The following is a 15,168-nucleotide window of genomic DNA, read 5'->3' on the forward strand; positions in this document are numbered from 1 at the left end:
TATTTGATGAGATACAGGTTAAAACTGCAAACAGCTGTTTAGGACTCTTTTTTCCACTCTCCAGCTGTGTGTGTCAGAGAGACAAAGAATGAGAGGGATTGAGAGAAAGAGAAAGACAGAGAGGGAGAGAGAGAGAGAGAGAGAGAGAAGGACAGAGAGAAGGAGTATGGAGGCTTTCTGGGTTGCAGAGATTGGAGATGCCAAACAATGTCAGAGCCTTCCCACCGTCTGTACCAGCAAACCCTCCTGTACACGTCAGATTCATCCCTCCACTGGAACAATGTGAATGTGAAGTGAAAACAAGTGTGGAACAAAAATGGTGTAAACATGTTTCTAGGTTCCCATAACATGTCAGTAGTAATTAGATGTCAGTGTGGGAATGTGATACCAAAAATAAAGGACAGAAACGGACAGGAAGCCTGATGATTTCATCAATATACTGTAACTTCACCAGTGAAGACAGAGAAAACAGAAAAGAAAGTAAATGAACAGATGGTGTGTGTGTGTGTGTGTGTGTGTGTGTGTGTGTGTGTGTGTGTGTGTGTGTGTGTGCGCGCATGAAAGAGATCCTTAAGGAATGGCAGGAAGGAGAAAGAGAGGAAAAACAGATAGAGAGATATTTGTGGTAAGGGGAGGACTGGTTTCAGTTAAGAGCCTCATAAAAGAGAACAATTTTGCAGCAAGAGGAGAAATTGGAGAGTCAGAGTCAGAGAGAGAAGGCGGGGGGAAAAGACGAGCAGGCAGAAAGGAAATGAAATGGCAGAGAAGTTTGAAAAAGTAGTTTAGGGAATCTTGGGAAGCAGGAGAACCTGCAGCAAACTTTTCAGCAAAAGTACATGTCGAGCTTTGCAAAGTCTGAAAAGGGAAACACACGCGTTCTTTCATATACACAAGATCCACGAAACACTCCCCATTCCTGACAAACCACAAACGGGTTTCTTCTCATTCTGTTCAGTGCAGGAACATGAGAAAACACCACACACACACACACACACAGTTGTTTTAGCATAATCAGCATTCCTGGTTAACCTTCAAACTAAGACTAGTAGAAGAAAGATTTAGATTAGACATAAAGAGGATTAAGCAGAAAAAAAACAAGGAAAAGGCAAAAGAACATTTCACAAAATACTTTTATTTCATTGTTCATTCCTGCAATACAAAAAAAAAAAGAAACAAGCTAGAATCACATTCCCTTCCATTTACAGTAAATCATCATCATTATAAATATCATTATTATTATCATTGTTAAGACTACATTTATGAAACATTTTGATGTGTATGTGTGTATTCAATAAAATACATAGCACCATTATGTTTTTCCATAATCAGGTTTATTCCTCTCTGAAAACGTTTGCTCCACCCAAAAGAACAAGGTTTTCTCCACAGAACCATCCAAATACAATAAATCCAGTGAGGTTTTTTTTTTTCTCTCTTTTTCATATAAAGGCACATAAACATTATTGCAAAAACAACACGCAGCAACTTTGGCCTGTCAACAGGGCTGGTGTTTATACGTATTTTTTCTGATCTTCTCCCAAACCATTTCTAGAATTCCTCAACATTATTTCAAATCTTTCATACAAGTATGTTTATTTCCTGTGGAACAACCTGATGTTTTTAACATTCAAATAAATTGAGAGTCATTTTAATATCAGTCACATTCTGCCTCTGTCCAGCAGGACTTGAAATGACTACGAATTTTTTTTTTTTAAAAAGGACTAAATACGGAGAACAATAATAACAATAACCATAGTTATAATAATAACTACAAGCGCAATCATTAATTACATTAATAACAATACATGGTAACAAACACTTTATAAAATTAATATCTGGAGATGTACCTGCAAGACAGCTCTTCTCTCGGGGTGTAAATAAAGACCGGCCTCCTTTCAGGAGCCTGAGCCACACGTCCTCCCTGAACTTTGACCTTTCACCTTTACCCTTTCAAATACAGCAGTCTCTACTGTTGAGACATACTGTATGTTTTGAAGACATCTTTCACTAGGGGTTAATATTTTTAATCCAAACGCAAGCGTGTTTGTGGAAATACGGATTCGTTTGGTTATAAATTCATCTGTAAATTGAAATGTTGGTTTTAATTTGGATGAAATCTTCCAGGATGCAGGTAATGAACGTTACCTGAGCGTTTCAAGGCACTGAAGGGAATATAAGGATATAAGGGTTTTGGGAGAAATCAAAAAAAAATTGTGGCTAAATTTAAGAGCTAAAACCAGAGGTGAGATGGAAATTTTACGAAAGCAGAAACAAAGGCATTAATCATACAGCACTGTGGCTGGAGTCGTTGGATTTGGGAGAGACAGACTACAAGAGAGGAAGAGGGAGGGCTGATACAATAAAAAGTGCTTTACTTTCTTTTAATGTATTTAATAAAAATGCTTTTTTTTTTTTTTTCAGTGAGCTCCCTCTTTTTCTCTGTAGTGTTCTCTCTCCTTCATGGTTCTATTCATTATGGCAGAGATGTACAAGTAACTACCAAAACAATACGCATTGTTCCCTTTTCTGTCACTTCACTTCTTCATCCTTCCTTCCCTCCTCCTCCTTCTTTTCCTCCTTGCTGTTCTGTAAACAATCTCAAAGTCCTTATCATCTCCATCTGAGCAAAGCCTACCAATATCCCCCTCCCCACACCCTTTCTCTTCACCCCTGTTATTGCCCCTCCATCCCTATCTCTTCTCGGTTTCTATCCCTTAAACTTTAAACCTTGTCCAGCAGAGAGCGGTGGCAGTAGAGGAGGCGTCGTGGGGTACCGTAGCGCCGGAAGAACAGCAATGCTCCCAGAACCATGAGCACACAGGCCAACAGGAAGAGAGGGAGCACTATGACTGCCGCTCCTCCAGGGAAACCGTCTGACTTGTTCACCTCGATGATGATGACTTCCTCATCAGTTCCGTCCGGCTTTGTAGAATCTTCACGCTCACAGCCCATCCAGTCCGTCAGGACAGACTTGGGGTATCCAGACTCTACCTTCATCTGCTTGTTGTTGAACTTCCAATATTTGTTAGCTTTGTAGAAGTAGGTGTAGGCTGGAAAGAACAGGACAGGAACTTCTAATCAGATTTTTACAATATATATCACAGGGACAGTTTTAGGGGTGTTAACTTGATTATATCATGGCTATGTACTAGTATGTACAAATAAAAACGTGTATATACTTATGCTTACTTACTACAGCATTAAATGAAAGTAACAAAATTCCTTGTCAGTTTAAATAACTTTCTAGGTCTCACCTCCAGAAGCCATAATACTACCATTATGCCAAACTCTAACTTTCTTGCCTCTCATTTCTTGAGATTTTTTCACTCCAAATAACTTAGGTTCAAATCATTCATCTTTTTTTGCAGCACGATGCTGAACATGATTATTTACACTTGTTATTATGGTAACATTCCAACATGATTACATAGTAGGCTGTCAGTAATATTGATTCAGGACTGGGGTTAGAATTTTTAACCCGATCTACATTGAATTAATGCACATCTCTCAGACAAAGAGAAAGAAAGTTATTTCCTGTGCTCATGGTATAAAGTGTACACAAGGAAGGAACCACATTGCTGAATCAGAATTTGTAGCCTAGTCATATCCTCCTAATGAACTTCACACAATACAGCTGGTTACATCTGAGGTGGCACCTGCTCTCCTCCACCCTCCCACCCTCATCCACACAACATGTAAACATGTATACTCATGTACCTCTATCCTCATTTATAATGGCTCCTTTGATATCATCGGGCACTCCACTCCATGTATTGATGGGTTTGGGGTACTCTGAATCCACAGAGCGTGTGTTCTCATTGAAGCGGTAATATCTGAAAATAGAAACGAAGACGAAAGATCAAAAAGGGAAGAGAATCTTTCTTTTCTTGGAGAAGAAAAAAAAAAGAGGTGACAAAATTAGAAGCGGAACCAACATTATAGGGAAATGATGCCAAATGATGTTACAACTAACATCACGTTACAATTACTAAGAAAATGTCAGGCTTTTCTTAGACTCCTGATACAATGACAGTTCCTAAACACAGACACTCACTTGCTTCCTCTGAAAAAGTAGGTGTTTCCATTTGGGGTGTAGAAGAGAGCAGCATCTATTCTGTCTTTAGGAAGGCCTGTGCCCAGCTCCTTGAAGGTTTTAGGATATCCATGATCCAAAGTGGCCTCGCTATACACCCAGTACTTATCGGCTACAGAATTAGAGAAAAACAGAGAGAAATGTATCCACTGATGTAAACATGAACTGAATACTACAGGACCAGAACTGTGGCTGTACCTTTAAAGAAGACAAATTTCCCATCCGCTCGCTCATACGCAGCGTTGATAGAGTTCGGCAGGCCTTTCCAGAAGTGTGCGATGGGCATGGGGTAACCCTGCAGAGGTTTACCATCCCGCATTCGCCAGAACCACTTTTCCTGTAGGGGGAGAGAGAAAAGACTGAAGCTGATTAATGATTTTTAATATACAGTATACAGTGTGTCACCGGTACACTATGCATTTGATATAGTATGGTAGAGAGCTTGAATGCTACAGGAATTCCACACAATCTCTGTTCTGCACAGCATTCACAATCCCCTCAACTGGCGTCAGTACTAACCTTAAAGACAAACATCTCTCCCCGAAGGATGGCGATGGTGTCAAAGTGGCCTTTACAGATATCAGGCCCAGCTGAGGGTCTGTCAGATTTGCGTGTGGGCTGCGGGTCAGGGGGGTTCGGCACCTCTCCTGACCGAGAACCTGCAGATGGATTATTTCAAGGTTTATTTAAAAAAAACTTCATTTACATAAGTGTGCATTTTGATATATATTCTGTTTTCAAAATCTGCTCAAACAGAGCTTATTAAACTTATACATAAAATATAATGGTAGCAAGTTCTGTCCGAGTTAATTGTACATGATGTTACACTTTTCTTTATAAATTCAGTGAAAAGTTACGAAGTTATGCTTGTACGTTGGCTCCTAAACAATCTGGTTCAAAGATTAATATAAAAATACATAAAAATTTATCATGAGTTGACAGGACAGGACTGCGTGCAGAAAGAAGGCCTCCTTGTTTATTTCTATTCACTGGAGCCATGAGTTAAAGTGTACTGGGCCCTTATGTAAAACAGACGAACCGTAAATCTGCTGTATTCCACGTCTGTCATCATCAGGAAGCACAAAATTCTCTGTATCCACCCACTGGTAGAACGGGGCCATGATGGCAGAAGGATCCCCAGAGTGCTCTAAACCCAGCGCATGACCCAGCTCATGCACTGCTACCAGGAAAACATTGTTCCCTGAAAAGGGGAAGGAAATGAGAACCAAAGATAATGTGGAACATCACTGACAAATCTGATGAGGTAATCCATCCTCTTTCCTACATCCCCCATGTTTACCTTCTTCCCTATTGTCAGTTGTCCAAGGCTCTGCTGCGTCAAAGTGCGTATCACCTCCGATCGCTGGACCAGGGAAGTAAGCGTGGGCCAGGAAGCCTCCTTCCCCATCAAATGGCGTGCTATCACCATGGTAGCCCTCAGCGAAGGAAAGCATGATGTCAGCGAACCTCTCTGGCCGGTCTCTGATCTGGTAGTATGGAATTTCCCGAAACTTTAATGGTGTGACCGACTCCCAAACCTTGAAGGCCTTCCGGATGGCCTCATAAGTAGCACGTTCACCCACTTTAGGAGTGTAGTTCTGGATGCTGTTCAATACACCAGTGAATCAATATTAATACAATTCATACCCAAAATTAAAATCAGAAGAAAAATTAGTGTGAATAATAAATGCTCCTTTAATGTTATTTGAATGCTAATGGCTGTGTCTCACCTGAAGGTGACCTCTGCTTTGTTCCACTTCTGACCCTGAATGACGTAGCGTCTCTTCCTCAGGTTGCTCTTCTGCTCACTGCCAAATTTATCTGGAACCCCACAGCGTGGTCGCTGCATTGCTCTGAAAACAGGATCACACATTTATACTTCACATTAGCCTTCTTCAGACAGTAGCCTGGATATATGCTCATGTGTATGAAACATGTCTGTTTGTGGAAATGCCATTTTCTCATTGGTTGTTGATCAGTTTATTATTTTACCACCAGTAGCCTGTTCTTTGATGGGATCTTTTGAGACTAAGACCTACTCGATTGTTTCAGAGTCCATGGTTCCTGTGATGGTGAGGCCATAGAACTTCTGCATGGCGGAGATAGCAGAGGCGATAGCCTTAGGGGAGCGTATAGCCTGAGCACGCACATCACCAGGAGGAAGGTATCCATACTGCTGTAGCCATATCTGAGAGGGAGACCAAAGTGCAAGAACAAAAAAGAGAGAGGAAGATACATGATGTCATGTAATTACGGTCATCAAACATAATTAGTTCAGAACCTACATTATTCTATCTACAGCTGCTGAACCACTCTTCCGATTACTTCAACATCCCAACCTCACACAATTCCTTGAAATGAATATAGGGAAATTAACTCAAACAGCCAGAATCAGCATGATAAATCAGTGGTAAAGAAAAGATGTGTGTGTCAGCTCTTTACTATATATGAGCTTGAAGAGAAGTATGTTTGTCTTCTTTTGAACACAGAGGAACCAGAATGTGTAGGAGTGTTCCTCGTCTGTGTGTGGCCTTCATTGAACTTGTGTAGAATGACGCCAAGCTGACTTTCTTCCAGAAACAGCATGTGTTAGCAAGAAACAAATGACAAATATAAACATTTCAGTGAAAGAGAGAGAATGAAAAGAGGATCAAGGAAAACCCAACAAAATAAAATGCATAAAAACTAATTACTACATACACTCAGTATATACTCAGTGCACGGAGTCTGCTCATAGAGCTTCAAAGGATCACACCCTCATAAACAGCGCTTCGTTTTGTGTGTGACGAGAGCAAAACTAAACAAGTCTCTTAACTCAAATACACACTCCCTTTAATAGCCCATCAGACACACAGACGTCTGTTTTAGGCCATTCAGCCTAAAGAAATGGTCTAATCTAGCCACTCTATCTCTACTATGGCACTGATGTTTAGCAAAAGTTTCAGTGAAATTGAAGAGAGACGTCACAAAAATGGCTGGTCTGTTCAAAATCAGTAGCCTGGGAAACACTACACCCTTAACACACAGAGCATTCACTTATTCAGCCAGAAAGACCATAAAGACCTAGACTCAGGGCGCGGTAAAAAAAGATCAACGCCCCTAAATGTCGTCCTGGGTCATATCTAGGTCAAGAGATATGCAGACTGCACCAAAAACAGGCTAGTGAGCATGAATGCCTTAGAATTTTCAGTAGTATTTCCATTAGGATGCAGAAGGAAGTGTGACTGTAGCTTCGGTTAATGCTTCAGACAATGTCTGTCTCCACTTTGACCACAAACTCAGTCAGAAAAATTACAAAGAATTCTTGAGTAATACTTCAGACCCCAAACCTCAAAACTGCTCCCTTCCTCTTATTTCTCCCATCTATCTTGTAGCATTTATCTCATATCCACCTCCACAAGCTTATTAAGGTTCACTGGGGAACCACTTAAAAACACCATTGGTGTATTAATAAAGGATATATATATATATATATATATATATATATATATATATATATATATATATATATATATATATATATTATGAATCTTTTGTTAGGGTGACCATACGTCCTCTTTTTCAGACCTTAAAAAAGCGCCGGGATTTCTAAATTTGAGAAAAATTTCATGTCATTTAATTTCATTATGATGTGCTTATGGTCTAATACTGCATTATGTGTGTACGCACATTTGCGTTGCTTTAACCCCTCTCTGTAATTCCCACCTTCTCGCACACCAGTTGGTCGATTATAAAAGGCTTGCAGAAACTATTGGCCAAATTCCTGCCTCTCAACCATTAGCCTATTCTCAACACGTGAAAGTGAAGCGCTTTTGTGTACTGCGTCAAACAATAGCTTGACAATAGCAGCAAATGACAGCTGTCCTGAGTCAAAGCAATGCCCATGACCATATAAGGTCATTTTTAATTTCATGTTATCACATTGCTTCATATTAAATGGTCATTCAAATGTGTAAATGAAGGCAGAAGATACACTTGTGGCATCTAATATTTTATTTTATCCCATGGACATTCAAAAGAATGTAGGAATTTATACATGTATATATTTATGTGATGCTAATAGTGTGTCATTTTCAGTGGATTCAAATCTGCATTCATAGTAACACTGTTCTGAATGCTATTAAAACACAGGGAAATAAAGGTGACCTCTCTTTGGAAAACCAGAATATGATCTCCCTAACTTTTGTGATGTAAATTTTTATTTATTCATTTATTTATTTTCTTTAAACAAATCTAAACATTGAATATGTCTTAAGCTCTAAAATATGCTGTAAATAACAGTATTTTAGATCATATTGCTTTTTTCTTGACTTTATTTACATATGTGACCTTGAAGTAATCCAAAACTAATCAGATTACATTACTTTTATATTGTGATACTTGGATTACGTTACTGAATACATTTTCTATGAAGTAATTTGTAACTGTAATAGAATACATTTTTAAAGTAACCCTTCTAACCCTGTATGTATATATGTGTATATATATATATACACACACACATATATATATATATATAAATATATATATATAAATATATATATATATATATATATATATATATATATATATATATATATATGTATGTGTGTGTGTGTGTGTGTGTGTGTGTGTGTGTGTGTGTGTGCATTGTGTTTTAAATGAAAACAAAAGATGAGAAGTTTGTAGGACATATTGTACACACACTCAGCAAAAGGGAGTCAGGGTGAGACAGTAATATAGGAGGAGACTAGAGATTTCCAAGAGCTTAAGACAGTTTTAACGTCTATGAGCTCAATGCGTAGTCATTCCAAACACATAATTAGTCGAACAGTTAGGCTAAAAATTGCATATATCCAAATCCTACATATCAGACCTACTGAAGTAATTTTGAATGGCTTGCACAATCAGCCTCAATAGCATTGTAAAGTAACTCACATATGACAGAGTCACCACTTCCTGGTTGTGTTATGTGTCTGGAAATTAACTCTTGTTAAGGGCTTTAGTAAACGATTGCATTACTCTGTCCCACAAAATTATCAAAAGAAAAGTCACATTTGTGATCAAATTCCACTTTTACAGACTAAACATCACTGCACACACTATTCTGTTGAAGCTATGATATTCTGAACTTTTCGAAGGAGGGAATGGTTCATGTTTAATGTTGCATAAGTAAGTACAGAGTGCTGCACTATATTTTAGCCTTAATCTGGTCAGTATACTTCGTTTTTCTTTCTCTCTCTCTCTTGCTCCATTCCTCCCACTCTCTGACTGCTCCCTGTGTGTTGCCGCTACGCTGTGGTCTTTTTTCCCAATGCTGGGAAAAAACACACTCCAGCTCAGAGGGATGAAAAAGTCCCCCCCTCCTCCTCCTTTCCTCCTCTCTCTTCATCTCATTTAGCTAGCTACCCCTTCCTCTACTTCTCTTTGTCTTCCTCCACTCTTCCTTCTTTGTTCAATATGTATCCTTTCATCCCTCTTTTCCCAAACTGTTTCTCCTCTCCTCTTTCCTATATTCATGTTTTTTCTCTCTGTCAGAAGACCTCTCTCACTTCTGACTCACGAGGCCTCAGGTCGCTTCTTACTGCTGCCAGCAATCCCAGCATGCACCAGGCCTCTGGAACACCCAGCAGTGAGCGTCAAAGGTTCTATTTAGAAGCCTTTACTGACTCCTCTGACTGGGGAAGAGTCAGCGTGTTGGCCTCTACGACACAGACAGGTAGGCTTTATTAAGTCTCCTGCACCCCAGTCAGTCTGGCGAGGCTTTATTTATGACAGAAACATCACTCACATCAGGATAAGTGCATTGCTTAGACATGGAGGTTAAGTTATTCATACTTAAACGACCACACATCAAGTAAAAAAAAGATAGTAAACTGGGGAAGCTGAAAGAGCTTGGCAAAGTAGATGTTAATCTGCTGTAACATCATTACAATACAATGACAGTTCCTGAGTTTCACCTGCAGAGTAAATGTATGTAAAACATACAAATAGATTCGACTAAAAAAGCAAAAACAAATCTTTCACTTTAAAAAAATCTTTTTCACTTTTAACTATATTATCTGTTAGTAAACTGTACACTTAATTAATTGTCTTATAAATATAAAGATGACTCCCCATCATGACCTGGTTCTAATTGAAGGGGAAAACTTACAGTAAATGCCACCTCTGATGCTAAGCGCAGCCATATGCTATGACCTCACCTACAGACATGCCAGGGCGGTAAACATATGCCTTCTCTTAAGCTGAAAGAGACCTCCTCCTGTGCTCTGCCACTCTCTGATTGCTGACTTAATGCAGTAAAATTAGCCCAATGTACATTTAAATTACATTTACATTTCACTCACACTGATTATAATAAGACAAACACATATTGCATTTTCCAAGAGCTCCAAGATGTTCTGAGAACTTTGTTTTCCCGAAAAACAGTCTTGCAGTGTTGCAACATCTTGGACATGTCCTTACTAATGACACGATATGGAAATGAGCCATCCGAGTGCCTTGTTTAATTGAAAAAACTGCTGACAGAGTGTTCTGAAGGAAGAAAACATTGCAGAACGAGTTTAAAGCCTGAAACTCAGTTACAGTTGGTGTTTGAATTAATAGAATATTTGGACTTTGAATTATGAGTGAGAGAGAGAGAGAGAGAGAGAGAGAGAGAGAGAGAGAGAGAGAAACAGACCTGCTTGAAGTACTTAAGATTGCACAAGCATACATAAATGATAGGAAACTCGTTTTTTAAATTAGAGAGAAAGAGAAAGAGGGGTTATTGGAAGCAATCGGATGCAAATAAACAAAAACAAAGGCTTAAAACGCTAGCAGATTCCTGAAAACAAAGCAGAACCTACAACGAAATGAGGAAAAGAGGCAGCGGGGGCAGAAGTTTGCTGAATTTGACTTGGAAAGAGACAGACCGACTCAGTTGTTCCCCTCAGACTTCTGCCAGCGGAAAAAACAGGGAATTGTGGTCATCAGTGCCTGAGATTTGGTCTCAAACAGCCAAATGGTGGCTCGGATCACTGACCTATTTAGTGTCAAACTCACCTGATCACTGGCTCAAACCACAGCAACAGTTTCAGCCCAGTTTCACAAGCTATCACATTCAGAAAGTGAGTGAAGTCCAGGAAATTATATTAAATAAAGTACATGCTCTGTACACTCTCCAGTCTAAATCTGGAGGTCATAAATTGCACTCATAAAAAGTGCTTGATCATCATGATTGACAGTTATTTACTTTCAGCATATTTAAACATAGTAGTTGTCAGATTTGAGAGATTCTATTTATTATTTTGACTTGTAGCAGTGTTTGGATGTGAGAATGCACATTTACAGACACATCCAGCCTCATCGCTACTCACAAAAAATGAAATGTCGGTGAGGAATTGATTGCATTACATCTGAAATACTACTTAGAGTAAATACTAGGGGAATCGGCTCTCTGTGAGCTGCAGACTGTGGAGGTGGAGAAAAAAACAAGAAAGCAAGAAGGCAAGAAGGCAAGAAAGCAAGCAAGAAAGAAAGAAAAAAAGAAAGAAAGAGAAAACCATCCAACCATTTTCAATGGTTTATAGTTCTTTTCTTTTTCTTTTTTAATAAAATGTTACCAGCACCTGTAACAACACCAATGTTGGACCATGGGACTCTAGCTTTAAATACTGAACTATACATTATGGTTGAACATGATTGAACATGATTAAAAAATGATGCATAATGACCTCAATTATAATGAAAAAGAAAAGCAGACTTTGGGTGTTTTTATTTACAGTTTAGCCAGTAAGAACTAAAGACTGGCTGACTTAACATTACACCAGCTTGACTTTTCAAAGCACATTATACCATTAAATACCTGGTATTCGTTTTCAACGGAACTGTTTATAGACTGTTGTACTACAGCCAACACTAGTTCAGCAAATTCCTTTTATCCTATATACATTTAAGCCAGACGGGGTGCAGATGTGGTTTTAACATATGGGAATTAACCTCCACTGTGACCTTTCATTTGGATCACATGACTCCCTCGTGACTCCAGGCAGAGAGACTGTTATCGTCTGTGGAAACCTGGAACAGCCTTGTTTCAGCCAGCTAGGCTGAATTTTCCACTGCTAGCCTTGGCTGACTATCACAATGTGAAGAATGGAAAGAGGAGGCAGGATGAAGAGATGCTCAGAGATTTAGATGCTCATGCAATCCTTCTGATCTGTCGAGTGTTTATTTTACCTAGATTAATGCCCTGGCTTGCATTTGAGTCAGATGTTCCAAAACTCTTACTTACTTGTTTACTGAATTTTTCTCTCCATCCCTATCCCTGCTCTTTAATTTTTTTTCCTGCTCATCCAACCTCTGTGTATCTGCCAGACAGTCATCTCTACTGCTGGATGATCAGATGTTGCATGTAGCTCAAATATACACAATTGGTGTCAGCTCGAGATGTCCTGCTTCTCTGAAGGCCTCTTTCTCAAGTATAGACTAGTCAGTGGCTGACAAGGATCTTCTGAATACCTAAAGTCTGGGTCATTTAGTATCAGTGATGTGCTAATGACCAATAGCTTTCTCGAGGCTCCATTTGGAAACTTTTATGAAAAGGAAACCCTGTTGGACCCTCAGCTGTTTAGCTCTTGGACTGGACTATCACTTGTATAGTGCTTTAAAAAAAATTGATCTGAAGGAGGCAGCACATGATTCTGCCTAAGATTAACAGTAATACTCAAAACAACAGCTACACAGGTTTATATAACTAAACTCTTTAATCCTCCAGCTACCTGACAAACCAGACATTCTTCCAGAACCTCTCCATGACTTAACACACAGCCCAACTTTAACTCCAAAGTGTGTGCTTACACTCCTGTATCACAAACCCACACAAAATGTAAGCCTAAACTTAAACGTAACCGTAGCTATTGAATAGGACACAAAAATTTATTGCCACTTAAATAAGTATGATTTTATTCCTAATCTTACGATGAACTGATGTGTAGTTCATTACTCCAAAAAAAAAAGGAAAAAAAAAAAGAGTATAGACTAGTCTACATTATTACATCATATTACATTGTCAAAAAATATTAAATATAATCTTGGGGGAAAAAAATATGTTCATGTATATTGTACATGATGTACACATTTGATGTACTTTAATGACAAGTCAAGATTAAAACACATGCGACCTCATCACCTCACAATGTAGTGTGCAATTCTAACTGTTTGCAATGTGTGTGTGTGTGTGTGTGTGTGTGTGTGTGTTTGACAGAATCCTCACCTCTGGTCGGACTTCTTTGTCACTGCTCACACCCAGAGCAATGAGCGCCAGCCAAAGCACTGACCAAGTGACCTCCATCCCGAGCCTCCAAAAAAGACACAATAACTACCACTATAACTGCCACCAGCACCCTGTGCCCTGCCTAAATCCCCCTTTCCTCTTCCGACTTCTGGTTTTCCTGAGACTGATAATTCCAAAACTTGGAATTTTTCAAAGTTTTGAAAATCGTCCTCGTTTGTCCAAAAGTGAAAACTCTGGAGGAATGCCCCAAGGCTGGAAAGAAGAGAATCTACAGACTTCAGTAATAATCGTGCCTTAAAACGCTGTGTACAAAACCACTTTCAGGAAAAACACAATATCACTAGCGGAGATCTGCGAAAACATGTTGGTCTATAGTCTAAAAGCGATCGTGTCTCATCTTGTCTGCATTTTTCTCTTTTGTCCTCCGGAACTGATCTCTCGCTCTTGTAGCCAAGTTATATGAGGAGATGCAGACGTGGTTCTCCTGTAGTGATGAAGCCATCACGAGTCACTTCACGGAACCGATTCTGTCCAGAGTGAATCAAACATTTGACTCGCCACTGAAAAACTTGAACAGGCTGCTCTGTAGGCGTTTGTATAAAACTGCAGGGGGATGCAGTAATTTGAATTGTTTTTTATGACCTCAAGTAAAATTTAATAACTGGTAAACTCCAGGTCTTTGCCTCGCACCTCTGGGGTTGAGGGTTCGATTCCTGGCCTTTGCATATTCTTCCCCCATGCTTCATGGGGAGAACTTCCTCCAGGTGATCTGGTTACCTTCCACAGTCCAAAGATGTGTGCTGTAGGCTGATTGGCATTTTCAAATTGTCTGAAGTGTTTGTGCGATTGTGCCCTGCGGTGGGTTGGTACCCCGTCCAGGGTTTCCCTCACCTTGTGCCCTGAGTTCCCTGGGATAGGCTCCAGGCTCCATGCGACCCTGTGTAGGATAAGAGGTACAAAAAATGGATAAAGGGTTGTGGAGATGAGCACAGACAAAAGCATCAGAGTGCTCTGTAGAAAGATGCTTCGAATCACTGACTATGAATAAGTAAGAAATTTCATTTACGTGAGAACAGTTACCATAGTTTACCTTCACACTTCTGGGAAAATATGTCCATGCTTCTTGTTTGAATAAATACTGAACAATAAGATATTTAAGTCTACGTAACGGGATGTGCTACACAACACTGTACAACTGTCATACAACAGCTATACAACAGGGGTATTTTAAGCTTTCTTCATAGTTGCATTTAGTCCCACTGTGTTGTCTTTGAAAATAATTCACTCATTTATTTGTGTCACTTTTATCACATTTTATTTACTTTTATTCAATTTCAGAGTAAATCAACAGTAAACATATCGTCAGCGTATTATGAAGTCTATGGCTAAAAGAGACTCAAGTCACACACATGCAGCAAAGTTGAGCAGTGATAGAGAACCAAAAGCCAGGTAGGGAACACAGTCAAAGACTTACACAGCCTGAACATCCCCTGGTCGATATTCACATTACAGAGATGAAGCTGCACAAGTTTGATTATAGGATTAATTGTGGCAGAATTTTTTTCTTTCATAGCTGCGTAAAAACTTGATCATGTCAACACAAATTTGGGACATTTTCATAGTTCCAGACTGGATACATGGCTATAATGAGAATGGTTAGATCATCATTCATTCATTCATTCATTCATTCATTCATGTTCAGTAACCATTTTACCCTGGTGAATCTGGAGCTAATCCTGGGAAAACTAGGCATGATGGGAGACTATACCCCAGGGCACAGTCAAAATATACATTAATACACTCATTCACAACCAGGGGTTAATCC

At 39.3% G+C, this 15,168-nt stretch overlaps 1 protein-coding gene across 1 annotated transcript; it reads right to left on the reverse strand.

The window, feature by feature from the left end:
- Nucleotides 1–1,112: 1,112 nt before the first annotated feature.
- Nucleotides 1,113–13,826, reverse strand: mmp14a (matrix metallopeptidase 14a (membrane-inserted)). Its single transcript, XM_053629449.1, has 10 exons — nt 13,323–13,826; nt 6,130–6,278; nt 5,821–5,943; nt 5,391–5,695; nt 5,130–5,291; nt 4,610–4,749; nt 4,289–4,427; nt 4,052–4,202; nt 3,715–3,830; nt 1,113–3,047 (listed from the first exon to the last, which is right to left on the reverse strand). The coding sequence occupies exons 1-10, from the start codon at nt 13,398–13,400 to the stop codon at nt 2,719–2,721; spliced, it is 1,692 nt and encodes a 563-aa protein (XP_053485424.1). The 5' UTR covers nt 13,401–13,826; the 3' UTR covers nt 1,113–2,718.
- Between the last annotated feature and the right edge of the window lie 1,342 nt (nt 13,827–15,168).

The sequence above is a fragment of the Ictalurus furcatus genome, chromosome 7, assembly GCF_023375685.1.
Source record: "Ictalurus furcatus strain D&B chromosome 7, Billie_1.0, whole genome shotgun sequence".
NCBI classification, from domain to species: Eukaryota; Metazoa; Chordata; class Actinopteri; order Siluriformes; family Ictaluridae; genus Ictalurus; species Ictalurus furcatus.

Bases quoted from the DNA above. Each gene is read 5' to 3' on its own strand.
- mmp14a (XM_053629449.1), bottom strand. From the start codon at position 13,400: ATGGAGGTCACTTGGTCAGTGCTTTGGCTGGCGCTCATTGCTCTGGGT. The intron at 5,944-6,129 runs GTAGGTCTTAGT...TCCTGTTTTCAG, and splicing joins ATGGACTCTGAAACAATCGA to AGCAATGCAGCGACCACGCT. The intron at 4,203-4,288 runs GTACAGCCACAG...CTAATTCTGTAG, and splicing joins GAAATTTGTCTTCTTTAAAG to CCGATAAGTACTGGGTGTAT.